We start from the raw sequence: 14,625 nt of genomic DNA on the forward strand, positions 1-14,625 counted from the left end.
ACTTCAGAACCCAAAAGAAAAATGAACTTAGATTTCTTTTTACTGTAGTCACTTGAAAGCTATTTTCTTTGTATAACATAATCTATTATCCTGTGGACTTTTCAGGAATTGCCAGTTAATTTCTAGACATTTCTCAAGGGCAGGGGGCATTTCCCCTGCTTCTCTTGTATTCGCCCCCACAGATACTAGGTTGGCGTCCAGGGACAGGCTAATGTCAAAAATGCCTTCAGCAAGTACACTACACTGGAGCACTTACCTCCTTAGGTTACAATTAGCTGTCAGGATGCCCCTCTGGAGCCAAAGTTAATGCATTTTTGTATGTCTACTTAAACTTAGAACAATACCTGGCCCCAAGCCAGTGCTCAACAAACATTTGCGAAATGGAGATAGAACTTGGCAATTTGTGTATGGGAAATAAATCCTAAATGGCTCTCAAGGAGACATTTGTTGAGCATGTCTTTATGTTGCTATGATTTAGCTATTTCAATAAGATCAAAGTACCCAAATAGGAAGAGGAAGGACTACCCGATGTGGTTTGCAATCACACAAAAGGTCAGAGAAGAAAGTTTATCTAGCTCTATTTCATCTTTGGACAGATGAAGGACCTAAGGCCCAGAGAGGCTAAGAGACATAGGCAAGGTCATTCAGGCCAGCCCAGATGAGTGCTCCAGATCTCAAACCCCCCTGTGCCTTACCTACATACACAGAGCTCTGCCTGAATGCCAGATTGGTCCATCCATCTGCCAAGAGCTCCTCGTAGCGGTCGACTGAGACTCTGTTCAGACTTCTCATGGCTCTCACTACCACCACTGCCAATCTGCTTTTCCCTTACTTCCTCATTTTATTAACAATTACTTCACTTCTCAAGTTAAAAATCTAAGAGTCATCCTTGAGCCCTCTACCTCCCAGCTCTACATCCCGCACACCAGCAGGTCCTCTTATTGCTGCTTATACAACTTGTCCCCAAATTTTATGCTTTTCACTAACTTGGTCCAAGTTTGATCTGGGGCAGTAACCAGCTCAGTGATCTCCCTCCCTGCTTTTCTCTCTTGTCCCTTGCAGGTCGTTCTAAGCATGCCAAATGGTCAGTTCAAAATGGAAATCTGTCCTATGTCAGGGAAATGTTATTCCCACTGCAGCATTCCCATTTCCTTACCTTCAAGTTCCCAGCCAGTGTTTTTCCATCTCATGGAGAGTAAAATCCATGCTCTGTACCACAGGTTACAAGACTTAAGATTTTCAATGTGAGTGGATAGTGTCTCATAGAAGTATAATCTCATTTTACTCCACTTCAAAATAAGAGTAGGGATCAGGTGGATCACCAACATGATGCAAAACATCATTTCTTACTTGAATCTCTGCTTCCCAGAGAAAGAATTGAGAGGTAAAGAATGACCAAATACAATGACTTTATATCAAGTACACACCATTATTTGGGGTACACATTATTACCTTGAATAATGAACCTATGCCAGTAGCTGCTCTTGCTTTGCTCTGTTAACTCCGTGGGGATGAATACGATGTCCATACATCTTTATACTCCCAGATCCCAGCACAATTTCAGAATCAAATTGGGATTCATAACATGCTCACAGCACGGAAGAGTAAATGACATAAGTCATGACTGATCACATAGAATCACAACAGGGCCAAGCCAGTCATAGCTTCTTCTCTTGCTTATTCTAAGCCCACAATGAGCTGCTTAGAAGAGACACAGAAGAAGAGAGCCATCATCACAAAGGAGGACATTGTTTCTGGTGCCAAGCATGGGCCAGAATGTCACTACCTCCCTCCAAAACCAGGGAGTCTAGTGAAAATCTCTGGCATTTAATCCTTGGCACCTCTCATTCTGAACCTTTCCAGATGTGAACACCACCATTATAATTACCACATTTCTACAGACTATTTCATTTACAAAGTACTTGACAGTTGATTTTATTTACTCTCCCGAGAAGCAATTCTGAAGGTAGGAAGTGCTGTTATCCTCACTGCAGATCAGAGAACTGAGTCACAAAAAAGGTAAAATAAGCCAAGTGAGATCCCACAGCACCGCTAGGATAGATTTCCAGCCTTTCAAATCTTGTAACACCCTATTTATTTGTTTGCTTCATTATCCTGTCCTCCCCTTACCTCCTCCATACATACAATTACTTCCAAAAAGTATCATAGTGCTTTTAAAGGTAAATGTAATTACAAGCTGCCCCTTGAGATAGATGGTAATATAATACCCCGAGCCTGAAAGTTACTAGGATTTCTCAAGAGCAGGCATTAGACCTTGTAACACCTGTCTGCCCTAATCTCTTCATCAATGCTTCTTTTAACAAGCTGCCACCGTAGACAATATTTTCTCAATGAGTGAAAAATATTTCCGGAACCACATTCAAGCACTCCATTTTCCTGTCAGAAAGGTAATTGCGGCTGGCCAATAAACCAGTTTGAAAACTCAAATTTAAATAAGCCAAATTTAAATTTATAAGAGCCTCATTTGACATGCAATTAATTTTATGCCTATAATAAAAAGAGAAAAACCTCCGGTCTTCCTGAGGAATTAAATAGGCTGATAAGGAAATACAGTGCCTCATGGAAATGAGATAAAATGATTCTTGAACACAGCCATCCTTTTGGTTGCATAATATTACATACAATACATTCTATTTCAGGAAAATATTAATTTTACTGAAATTAAATAGTTTTTTCTGAATACTTACAGGAATGTACCAAATGGTTAGGGCTGAAACATAGATTATGGGTTCCAGATTTTGTTTTTCGTTCTTACTCTATCCTTTATATTACTTCTTCTGTCTTTATAGCTTTCAATATTTTTGTTTCTCCCCAGAAGAACGGGGAATAATAGAAAGGGTAGAGCTCAGCTATCTTTAAGGTTCTTGGAACTTTGTTCCAATAAGCGCGATGTTGAGCAATATCCTCATTTGCCAACCCTTTTATTCCTATTATAACCCATTGTGGGGTTGGTAGTCACTTATTTCTGATTTCTGTTATTTTTATGTTCTGCTGTGCTTCTCCATCCCTTTATAAGCCCATTAATAATGTGTTTCAATATATGACATTAATTTGCATTTTTCAAGAAGAACTCTTAGGCTGTTTTTTATTCTAAACTTTGCTCTGGATACTGCCACACATGAGTCACTGTGCAAGATTATCACTAAGGATGCATTTTCCAGTGTGGTAGGAGTACTAGTATCATTGGGAAAATGCTGGCACTTCTTTGTTGGGGGACAAAATCATCCATTGACGTAGTTTTACAAGGTTTTAAGGGTCAGTTAACACATCATTGTAGTCAATGCCTTTTTGAAATTAGCCCAATGCTTTTTTTTAAAAAAAAAAAAGGAAATTCCTAAACATAACCAAACTTCAACTCTTTCAATAGTGCTCATATTTGTACTTTTTCTTGCGGTTTGTCCTGCTTCTGTCCCCAGGATTGAAGGGCTCCCTCCAGAGGCTGCAGCTCGAGTATGTGGATGTAGTCTTTGCAAATCGACCTGACAGCAACACCCCCATGGAAGGTGAGTAAAGAAATTTAATAAAAGTTATTGATTCTAGCTTGATGGCTTATTCCACTCACAGTAAGAAGTGAGATATATAATCAGACTGATCTGATTGAATATGAAGAATGAAAACTTTTCCAGTCAATGTCTTTCAGCCTCAGTATTCATCCTCACAGCCAATGCTCAGCATCCTGTACCTTCACTATTGTTTTTAAAGTAGTTGCAGGCATTGGAACTGTGTCTCCTGCTGGGTACTGTGCTCACTCTTTCTAGGTTCATTTCACTTCCGCGATTCCATCAACTAAAACAATAAAATTAATTGGAAGGGGAGTTTATGACCCATCCATTATTATTTGAAGTAAGTCATCTGAGGGGCTTCCTATTTTATAACAACTCCATGTCTGATTAGTTTCCAATCTGTGGTAACAAGAGCTAGGTGGTACCACGAGCAGAGGTTTTTTACAAGAGCCAGTTTTCAAAATGAGACTCTTCATTGCAATTTGGTTTTTGATTCTCAAGGAGTTTCAATATTTTATTTCCTTCCCGTTACAACTGAAAACAATTGTTTAAGCATCTCCTGTGGAAGCTTTCAGAACATTCCTGAAAACAGATTTTATTCAATTTACATTTATGTATAGAATCTACCTAGGATTATTGAGAAAAAATATAACTTGTGAGGATAAACTAAAAAGAATGTTCTAGGCCCTGGCCAGCTAGCTCAGTTTGTTAGAGCATCATCCCGATCGATGCACCAAGGTTGCAGGTTCAATCCCCGGTCAGAGCACATATGGGAACAACCAATGAATGCATGATTAAATAGAACAACTATGTTTCTCCTTCTCTCTCCCCTTCCCTTTCTCTCTCTAAAATCAATTTTTAAAAAATTAGTTTTATAATCATGGGTTATCACTTACCTGAAGCAAGTGAAAATGAAAATACTTGTGTAAAAGAGGGAATAAAAAGAATGTTCTTGTTATTTAGGGTTTACAATATGACATAGATTTACAAATTTGCAAAGAATGAGGATAGAGTAATCAACATAAAATTATACTGAAGATAAGTTTGTCATTGATGATTCAAAAGGTAGTTTATGATATTGTAATACACCAGGTTCTATGAAGATTTATTCTTGATATTGGGCTCTTGAAGTTATAAAAGTTATAAGTTATAAAAGTTATAAGTAATCAAAGTACATATTAATTTTTCTGTAGGTTGCTTTTCTGACCAATATGTAATTTTCTTCTAGACTTTTCTGCTCTCTTGATTCTGAGTAAATTAGGAGCAATATCAATGTTGGAAAGTCGTAATAAGAAATTATCCATGGAAATGACATAAAAGGTGTATTTTTATCAAAGCAAAGAATGGTTGTTTGGTAAAACAAATTATAAATGTTTTTAGTCTAAAAAGTGCTTATCATAAGATTAATATATCACACTATTCTCAATAAAACGTTAAAACAGAACACTAAAGATATCTAGGTGAGAGAAGGTGTCAAGGAAAATGCTGTTTAGTGGGGGCTGTGAAAGACTGCAGTTGCTTCCCATTTTAAGTCTTTAGTGACTATTTTCCTTTAAATGAGTCCTTTGCAATTATACCATGTACAGGGTAAAAGAACATTTGGAATTTTTCAGTCTTTTCTTCTCATTTTCCCATCCTACCTCTATCTTTAATTTTAAGGATATACTGTGAAGGAAATCCTCAATTAAGAGCCAAACTATGTGATACTGATAAGGTAATGGTGTCTGTTGTATAAACACTGGTTATGTCTTGAAATTTATTAGAAGGGTGCTTCAATTTTTTTTTTTAAGAACTGTAGCATTGTCCAGCCTCTGCTGGAATCAGAGAACATTTGCATTGTCCTTTATTTCCTTATAGAAAATTCCACAAAGCAGAATAGGAAGCCCTTTTATGATCATTGTCCAAGTTCAGAAGTCTCCTGAAGAATTTGCACTTCTTAAACAGGTCAAGGAGCATGGCTCTGTGGCAATCAACCACCTCAGTCTGCAATGTAGCCTTCTGTCCCCCATTGCCACCATGAGCAGACCCACTCCTAGCTGGCCCATCAGGCTCTGAATCGTATTCCTCTGGAATGACTTGGCAGGGACACACCTCAAGCAATTTCCTCACACAGGACTTGCACCAGATTGAAATAGCTTCCCCGTGGTTTCTCCCTAGCTTTCAGAAATGTACTCAAACTTCATGGACCCATTTGTTCCAAGGCAGGCCTGATGGAAATACCATTTTGACACTAGTCTTTGGAAACACATTCTCTATATTTCATCTATTCTATTTCACTGTAACAGAGGGAAGCATTGATCTGGGCAGTAGCGAGAAGAAGAAATAGAAAATAAGAAGAAAATAAGAAATAGACAGAGATTGCCAGGCAGCCTTGGTTGCATTTGCTCCTCTAAAAATGGAAAGAACCGTGTCTGAGCTATTACTGGATTCCATATTGTTATTAAGACCCATTTTTCAATGATTTTGTAAATCATATGTGTATATATGTCTGTCAAAGTTGTACATGAACAATGGGGCCTGGCTTAGGGGAGGCTGTTAATGTTTCTAAAAATATATAGAAAATAAATGTTATGTATAATCAGAATTACTCTTGAAAATCCTACAGTAATTCTTTGTTAGTCAGTATTACTCTGTTTAATTAATTATTCAATAGGGACAAAACCATCACTAGATACTTGTCCACTTTCTTTTGTAATGGCTGAAAAATCCTTAATATCATTCACATAGTTTTCTTATTTCAGCAACTCACATGGCAATTTAAGGCTCAATTACAACCATTTCTGTCTAATATAAGCAAGGCAACAGTGGTTGTCAAGTTCATGTTGCTGAATTTTTACACATTAAATCTGTATATATTGGCACTACACTGTATGTATGTGCCTGGGTATCTAATCATAGACCCTTAGCATTTGTAGGTCACTTTTATTGGTTTCAACCATTCCCTAACAACACCATGGAGCCACAACATAAACTCACTTATAATTTTACTGTGAGTCCCATTTTAAACCCCAGGAATCTAAGGAGAGAGCCCCGCCCAGCTTTCTGAGACATATTTTAAACAACTTTGATTTAAATTATAAAATGCCAACCCCATTCATTTAATTTGCACCACGAAAGGATGTTAATTGGGAACATTTCTAAAATAAACCAGGATGAGTTTCATCCAGTTGAGACTTATCATATAGCAACCAACTGAGCCAGAGAAAGATTAGCAATAACATCTTCTTCATAACATATTGGCACCATAGATTCAGTGAGTTGTTGCCTTCCTTTCTTCCTTAGAAAGCCAACAGATAAAAAGTGAGTCCTGTGAAAAGAATTCCAAATGTGCACTCAGTGGAGAAAGGACACTTCATTTGCAACACTATGGAAGACAGTTAGGCCTTTTACAGTTATAGATGTTCGGGATGAGAGAGGGGGACTTGAGTCCTTTTTCCTCTGTCCTTGTTTACTTCTTCTAGTTCACCTAGTAGTAAGTCATTTTTTCATTCACAGCAGCTGCCACCCCATCTGTCTCTGCTACAATATCTGGCATGGATGGCATGTTTTCCAGTCCCAGGGAAAAAAATCAGCCCATAGTTTATGTCTTCTTTCTTATGCTGCTGTGTTCTTCCCAAGAGACGCATGGACAGTTCTTCATGCTCTGTGATACTCATATTCTTAATTCTCTCATTTCCATCAATTCTCGACATGTATTTAAATGTCATCTTTTGAGCTCATTAGACAAGAGAAAGTTTATCCCAACAAGTCATGCCGGACAAGGATAGACACAGAGCATTTGAGTGTCTGAGAACCTGCACTAGGAGTTTTTTGTTGTTGTTGTTTTGTCTTTTTTTTTTTTTTTTTTTTTTGGTTTGGTTTTCTGTCCTTCCCAAGTGCCAGGTTAATTTCTCTATCAAGTCTCTTCTCATTGCTCCAGGAAGGAAGTGATTGAGCATGACTGTGGGCAGGAAAGGGGGTTATAAATCATGTACCACTAGTGAATAAAAGAGAAAAGAGGAGACCCATTTTATTTAATATAGCTTTTTTAAAATGAAGGAACGAAGCCCACTAATTTGTTGATCTGGGCATATGATGGTTTTTAAAGTAAATTTTAATTTAAAAAACACTTGGAACTGAGCTTTCTCACTTTTATTTATAGCTTTTTGCTGAAACTAGCTAATTTCACAGACTCCCATATTCATGTGATATTATTTCCAACTAATTACAGTTCAAATTATTTATTTTGTTCTGCTAGCAGGTCAATGCAGACATAAAAGAACCCAGATGTCTTATTTCAGATAAGAGAGATGAGATAAAATTTAGACTCACTTAATTCCCATAATATCACCATGTCAAATAACACATTTTGTATTTACTTCTTTCTAAGCCATCCTTTTTAGTGTAACCACATGCACACAGGAATCTAGGATATCCAATGACAGCTCAGGAAATACCAGAAAGTGGCAAGTATTGAGCATCCCAATTTTTCTACATTTTTAAAATTCCAGAACACTGGATCTATATATGTAACAACCAAAATAAAGTTTTCAGAACAAAAATTTAATGACATAAAACCTAGAAATATCATCTAATCACACTGGATCATCCCTTCTGCCTTTACATTTTTTTTTTATCTTCCCTGAAAGCCACCCTCAATGTGTCATAATAATAATATCAGAAAGAAATCGCCTGTAAATAGTCTATAACAGTACTGTCTAATACAGATATTTTGCAAACCATATATGTATTATAAATTTTTATTAGGTACATTAAAAAAGAAAAAGAAACAGGTGAAATCAATTGTAAAAATATCTTTTAATTCAACTCAATATGTTAAAAATATTATTTCAACATGTAATCAATATAAAAATTGATATTTTAGATTCTTTTTTCTTTCACACTATGTCTTTTGAAATCTGTTACCTATTTCACAATCATAGCATATCTTAACTTGGACTAGCCACATTTCAACTGCTACATGTGGCTACAGTATTTGACCATACAGATCTATAATCTTGATTTCCAGTCTAACAGAGCAGTAGACACATAGTAATTGCTCAAAAAATATTTATTTATAGAAAGATGGGTGGATGGATGGATGGATGGATGAGTGAACAACTATTTGAGCAACTGAATAAATGAAACTCTAAAATTAAAGATACAACTGAATTTTTCCTTCTTGAAAACCTATTTTGTTTTCCTAGCATCTATGACCATTCTGGTACTTAATCTTGTTCAACATATTTCAGGGTGATGTTATGAAGGATAGGTTGCTGGCAAGCAACCCTGAGACATTCTTAGATTCCATTGCTCCTCATCTGCAACAGTGGTAGCAACCACATGCCAGACCATTCCCTAGAAATCTGATTGGTACCTCACTGAGCAGAAGTGAATGGAGGGATGATTCTTTGGCAGTTCAGTTGTCCCTGAGGATTACTATATCAAGTTAAGATTATCTAACACATTTCATTTATGACTCTGGCCAGGATACTCCTGAGGGCCTCTGGTGTCTGTCAGGTCAATTTAACCTCCTGGCTTGAAGGGCTGAGATACCTAAGTTTTCAAGAAATTAATTAGGAGAAAATGATTTTCATATTCAAGAAAATGAGCCAAACCCTACCAAGCCTATGGCAAAAAAAAAAAAAAAAATGTGTTCCAATTTTATGAAATCAGTTTTATTTCCATTTTAACTGTGAATTTACCAATAATTTTACAGCTACTTTAAACCTATTCAGCTGATGTTTTATCTGTTACAAAATAGCAAGTCCTGTCATAAAAAGAAAAATTCATTCCATCCATTGTAAGAAACAACATTGAGAGATGGTTGAATTCGCTTCAGATTCTTTCAGTCTCTGGAGCTGCTTTTTAGAAAATCTCATGTTTCTGTTTATTGTGAGTCTCCTCTTTGGAACAATACTTTTGTGAAGTGGACTAGGGGGGCACTTGATGAACATAGCTTCAAATCCTGGCTTTGTACCTATTAAACTGTACACCAAGGGCAAGTTACTATCCTCACTGAGGCTCCATACCCTCACCTGAAAATTAAGGTAACACATAAAGTGACTTCTGAGTGAGTTAACGAGGTAAGTCTAACACCTCAGCCACAGCAGGGGAACAAACAAGAGCCCTGTTCTAGCATACTCCGCATAGTGCACATGCATATAAAACTCCTTTTTTTGGATCTCTTCTCAGAGGTAATCATAGGAGAAATCCAAGGCCCTGAAATTATAATGTGATAAAAATCAAAGGAAGGTGGCCAAGCTGTGTGGCCAACCTGGGTCTGTGGTGAGGCCAAGGAGGAATGAAAGTACAGAGTTGGCAATGGAATTTTTTCTAGCCCATTTTTTTCTTCTTGGAATTTTGTGATGAAATCCTCCATTCCCTTTAATGTTAATGTAATTGTACATTTTCCAGAGTTAATCTATTTAGTCAAAAGGCAGTGTTGAGCCTGTGACTTTATTTTCAATGTGTATCTAGAAAAAAACTCAAGAATGGGATTCACTCATTCAGTTAATTGATATTCATCGCATGTTTACTATGTGCCTAGCACTGGGAGAAGCAGAAGCTAATAAATCAGGCAAACATCCTGCCCTTATTGAAATTACATTCTTGTGGGAGAAACAGAAATTAAGTTAGTAAGAAAGTTATATTAGATATAATAGTGTGAAGAAAAGATAAATCCTGGGAGAAGGATAGGAAGTATGGGGGGCGGGGGCGCAGATTTTGGGTAGGGTGTCCAAGGAATGTCTAACGGAGAAAGATATAGGGGGAATACCTTGGCCTTCCCACAAATAGCAGGAGCATGACTTTGGAATCAGTCAGACCCTAATTCAAATCATCTTTCTATTTCTTATGAGTTGTGTGAGCTTATCTAGGTTATTTAACCTCTCTTAACCTCAGTTTACTTACCTGTAAAATGTAAGTAATAATATCTACTCTATGGAGTTAGTAGGGTAGTTTGAGATAATATATACAAAATGCTTAGCATGTTGCTTAAGACATAGCATATAAGCCCTGGCTGCTGTGGCTCAGTGGATTGAGCATTGACCTGCGGACCAAGTGTTGCCGGTTTGATTCCCAGTCAGGGCACACAACTAGGTTGCATGTCAGGCCCCCAGTTGGGGGCACGAATGAGAGGCAACCACGCAGTGATGTTTCTCTCCCTCTCTTTCTCCTTTCCCCTCTCTCTAAAAATTAATTTTTTATTTATTTTTAGAAAGAAAAAAATAGCATATTATTCAAAGTCTGAGCTATCATTGTTTTGTTGTTATTGTTTGCATGGTCCTGCTGTAAATATGTCACGTGCGAATTATAGCTTCTAAGTCCATTACAGGTACTCCTAGAGGTTCCAAAACAGAAAGGCTCACACAACCATGCATGAATCATGTGTTTCGTTCCACCAAGAAAAAAACATGGTGAGAGAGAGGCAAGGGGAAAGAGATAGGGGCAATGCAATAATTAGGATAGAGTACAAGCAGGTAGAGGGACCCAACTACCTGATTCTTGGGGCTTGCAGTGTTCATATGACCTATTCTCTCTCTCAGCCACATTGGCCTTCCCTATGGTGGCATGGTTATCATGGTCAGAGCTGAGATTTGAGCAAGGAAGCTCAGCAGACAGAAGGTGCCTGGGTCAATGGTACACTTGCTGTATTGGAAAGCCTCAGGGACAGAGCCACCTGGCCATTAGCTGTAGCTTACCAGGTAGCCTAACGAATATCTATGGACTCTGCATTTCTTGTGCATGGAATTTTTGAGGCCAGAATAGGTTCACCCATGGGTGGCTGATTTGAGACCTCACTTAAGTCCTCACATGTTTCATGTGTATTTAGTGTATCTTGAATACTGAGTGCTGTATTCATATGGATACATTGTGAATATCACATCTTTCCATCCTTCCCTCTCTAGTCTCAGCACTTTGTCTAAAGCAACTATGACTCAAAGATTACTAAGCCATTTCATTTTACCCCACAGCTATGTGAATTCTGCCTGTGTCTCACAAGCTAGTTGTTTCTTTATCCAGTTTCATTTATCCTCCTTATTTGTTTCTCTTACTTTCTTGAGCAGAACTGACTGAATTACCACTTTAGCTGTTGACACGCTGCCTCAGATTTGCAGTCTTCTAAGGCCACTGAGAAATTTTCCACAGTTAACAGAGGGCCCCAAAGTTCTGAAAATGGAGCACCCCGATATGCATCTCTCAGGAACAAAGCCTTGGTTGACAAGTACCATTTTCCATCTGGGTTCTATAGAGAGACAGGAGCTTTAGAAAAACTACCTTTGCTAGAGCATGCTGAGAAATTAAGGTTGCCAAGGCAGTGGAAAATATGTAATGGGCTGGCTTTAAAGAAAACCATATTTCAAGTAACAACTTATCAACATCTGGTGCTGTGTTTTGTGCTTTCTTTGAAAGTCAGATTCCCAACCTCATTCAATAAAGCCCTGGTCTGAAGGGAGGATCCTGGAGAAGAATATGCTTATATTCTATACAATAACTACTTCCTCTATTCTCTCCCTTTTCCTTTCTTCAACAGTGAAGGCAAAAGAGAGTCAACCTCTAGCTTTAGTAAGACCTAAAAAAAAGAAATAACGTGGGTCATATATCTGGGGGATTATGGGAACTCCTCGCCAGCAAGGAGGTGGCTCTCAGCAAGCTCAGAGAGGATGGGGTTTTTTTCCCCCCTTAAGTTACTTTTAGTTAAGAAAAAAAGAGACACGGAGAGCATGAAGATGGACTCTGCTCACCCCAGCTGTTAGGAGAAACAGAGCTGCTTAATATTCTGGGCTGTGAGTTTGTGACTCATATGAACTTCCTTCTGTGGGAGTCGTCTTCTCCCTGGAAGACCGCTGGAGTTGTGACAAGATTTACCTCCATGTTCTGAGAGGATGTTGACTCAGTCTCAGGAGAATCCACCTTTATATTCATCTTTGTAAGTTCCTCATTGTGCTGCAGCTAATCTGACATGACATGGGTAGGACTCAAGAGACTAACATCCAGCTCTCTAGCCTGCCCAGGTGTGAGTATAGACTTGAGCAGCATCTCAGGGTTTACGAGCATGCTGATCCAATTCCCAGGTGAATAAATACCCTTAAGTCTTTCTCTTACTTTTTGCACAAAGTGAATAAGACAGTAAATGTTTTTGTTAAACCCCTCCTAGATATTTAATATGTGTAGTGAAAAAAAAAAGTTGAGAATCTGCAATCAAGAGTGTGAGGGCACTGGTTTTAGGTCTGTAAACTTGGTTGAGTCACTCAGACTTTCTGTTGCTCAGTTTTTCATTTGGAAAGTGGGAAGAATAAAAATATTACCTCCTCTAGCTATTTCCAAGATTGTTGTAAATATAACATGAGATAATGTAAATGAAAATGTTTTACTCATTGTAATGCCCTATACAAACATTTTGAGGTTGAAATTGTCATTACATATGTTTACACTTTTAGGACTTGATATACTAGTAAGATGTAATAGTCGAAGTTTCAACCAGGCACCAAGACACAACTGAAATACAATTTCAAACAGAGGTGCCCAATGTCTGTTTTGTAACTTGCAAAGGAAATGTGCAAGGGCTGGGTCCATGTCTCTTTCTTCCCCTAGCTTTTTATTTTGAAAAATAAAAACCTACAGAAAAGTTGAAAAAATGTACAATACTCTTCTTGTAGGTTTACCAAATTATGCTGTATTTGCCTCTATTCTTCCTTTTCTTGCTCTCTCATGACATTTCACCCATACTTTCTCCTGTCCCCTGGGAACATGGCATTCTTCTAGATAACCATAACACAATCATCACACCCAAGAACTTTAACATTTGATACACCACTATTATATAATATACAAGCCATATCTAAATTTCATAAAATGGCCTCTATAAGATTTTTTAAGGTTTTTTAGGGGGGTGGAAAGGGGAGGCAGATCCATGATTTAATTAAGAATCCCACACTGCATTTAGTTATCACAGCCTTTTCATCTTAGTCTAAAATGGTTCCTCCACCTTCTTGCCTCTTTAATGATACTGACACTTTTTTAAAAAATTGAAGCCAGTTGCTTTGGAGAGTGTTTCTCAGTCTGGATTTGTCTAATTGTCTTCTCATGATTAGATTAAGTTAAAACATTTTTGGCAAGAAAATTATGCAGGTGATTTTGGGTCCTTCTTGGTGTGTTCCTCAGAAGGCCCAGGAGTCACTCTGTCCCATTACTGCTTGTGTTAAGGTCGACCACTCAGTTAAGAAGATGTCTTCCAGCTTTCTCCACCATGATGGTACCTCTTTGACTTAGTAATTTATAAATAACATGGAGTGTGTTTCTTTGAGACCAGGTGAATAGCTTGGTCCCAGTTTTAGCATCCACTGAGGATCCCTGCCTACAACTTTATTACAATAGGGTACACAACACTTAGCCATTTATGAGTGAGCATTCTTCTGTAAAGCTGAGCTTTCCTTTCTCCCCCTTCCCCACTCTCAGTTCTGTGACTCTGAAGCCTCCTCACTTGCCTGAAGAATAAAAAGGTTTAGACAGAGGAGGAGAGAGGATCTAAGTGGCGATGGCTCAGACAGTGCTAGCTGTGGAAATGTAAAAGTGGTCGAGTTTGGATAAATATTTATAGTAGAATCAGCAGAAGTTCCTGATGAGGTGGATATGGGTGTAACAGGAAGAGAGGAGTAAGAATGACTCCAAGGATTTAGGCCTGAGTCACCAGAAGGATGGAGCTGCCATAACAGATATGGGGAATACCATAGGCAGAGCTGATTTGTCAGGAGTCTGATTTAGTCATGATGAGTTTGAAGTGTTCATTAGACACCCAAGTGAAGATATTCAGTACACAGTTGGACAATGAAACCCAGAAGATAGAGAGAAACTTAAATCTGAGGGTCGTTTGCAAGTAAATGATATTTAAAACATTGAGAGAATAAGTAAAATCACACAGGGAGGATTAACAGAAAGAAAAAAAGACATAGAAAGAAAGGACCAAAGAGTGAGCCCTGGGGTTCCCCAACATTAGGAAATTGGGAAGAGGGAGAGAAGAGTATGGTGCCCAAGGAACAGGTAAAGAAAACACAAAAAGAAGGAAAATGTGATCAATCCTATCAAATGCTACTCATGGGTCAAGTAAGATGAGGATTGG

General features: G+C 38.0%; 1 protein-coding gene across 3 annotated transcripts in view; it reads left to right on the forward strand.

Annotated features, from left to right (window-relative positions):
- KCNAB1 (potassium voltage-gated channel subfamily A regulatory beta subunit 1) overlaps positions 1-14,625 on the forward strand; it is a 315,639-nt gene that overhangs the window by 262,947 nt on the left and 38,067 nt on the right. For all 3 annotated transcript variants that reach the window (XM_090273156.1, XM_090273146.1, XM_090273164.1), the window contains exon 8: positions 3,438-3,524. In XM_090273156.1, the coding sequence (XP_090129282.1) occupies positions 3,438-3,524 (87 nt within the window). The remainder of the gene's footprint in view (positions 1-3,437; positions 3,525-14,625) is intronic.

This window comes from Furipterus horrens, unplaced genomic scaffold (assembly GCF_987537825.1).
Source record: "Furipterus horrens unplaced genomic scaffold, mFurHor1.1.pri manual_scaffold_1, whole genome shotgun sequence".
NCBI lineage: Eukaryota > Metazoa > Chordata > Mammalia > Chiroptera > Furipteridae > Furipterus > Furipterus horrens.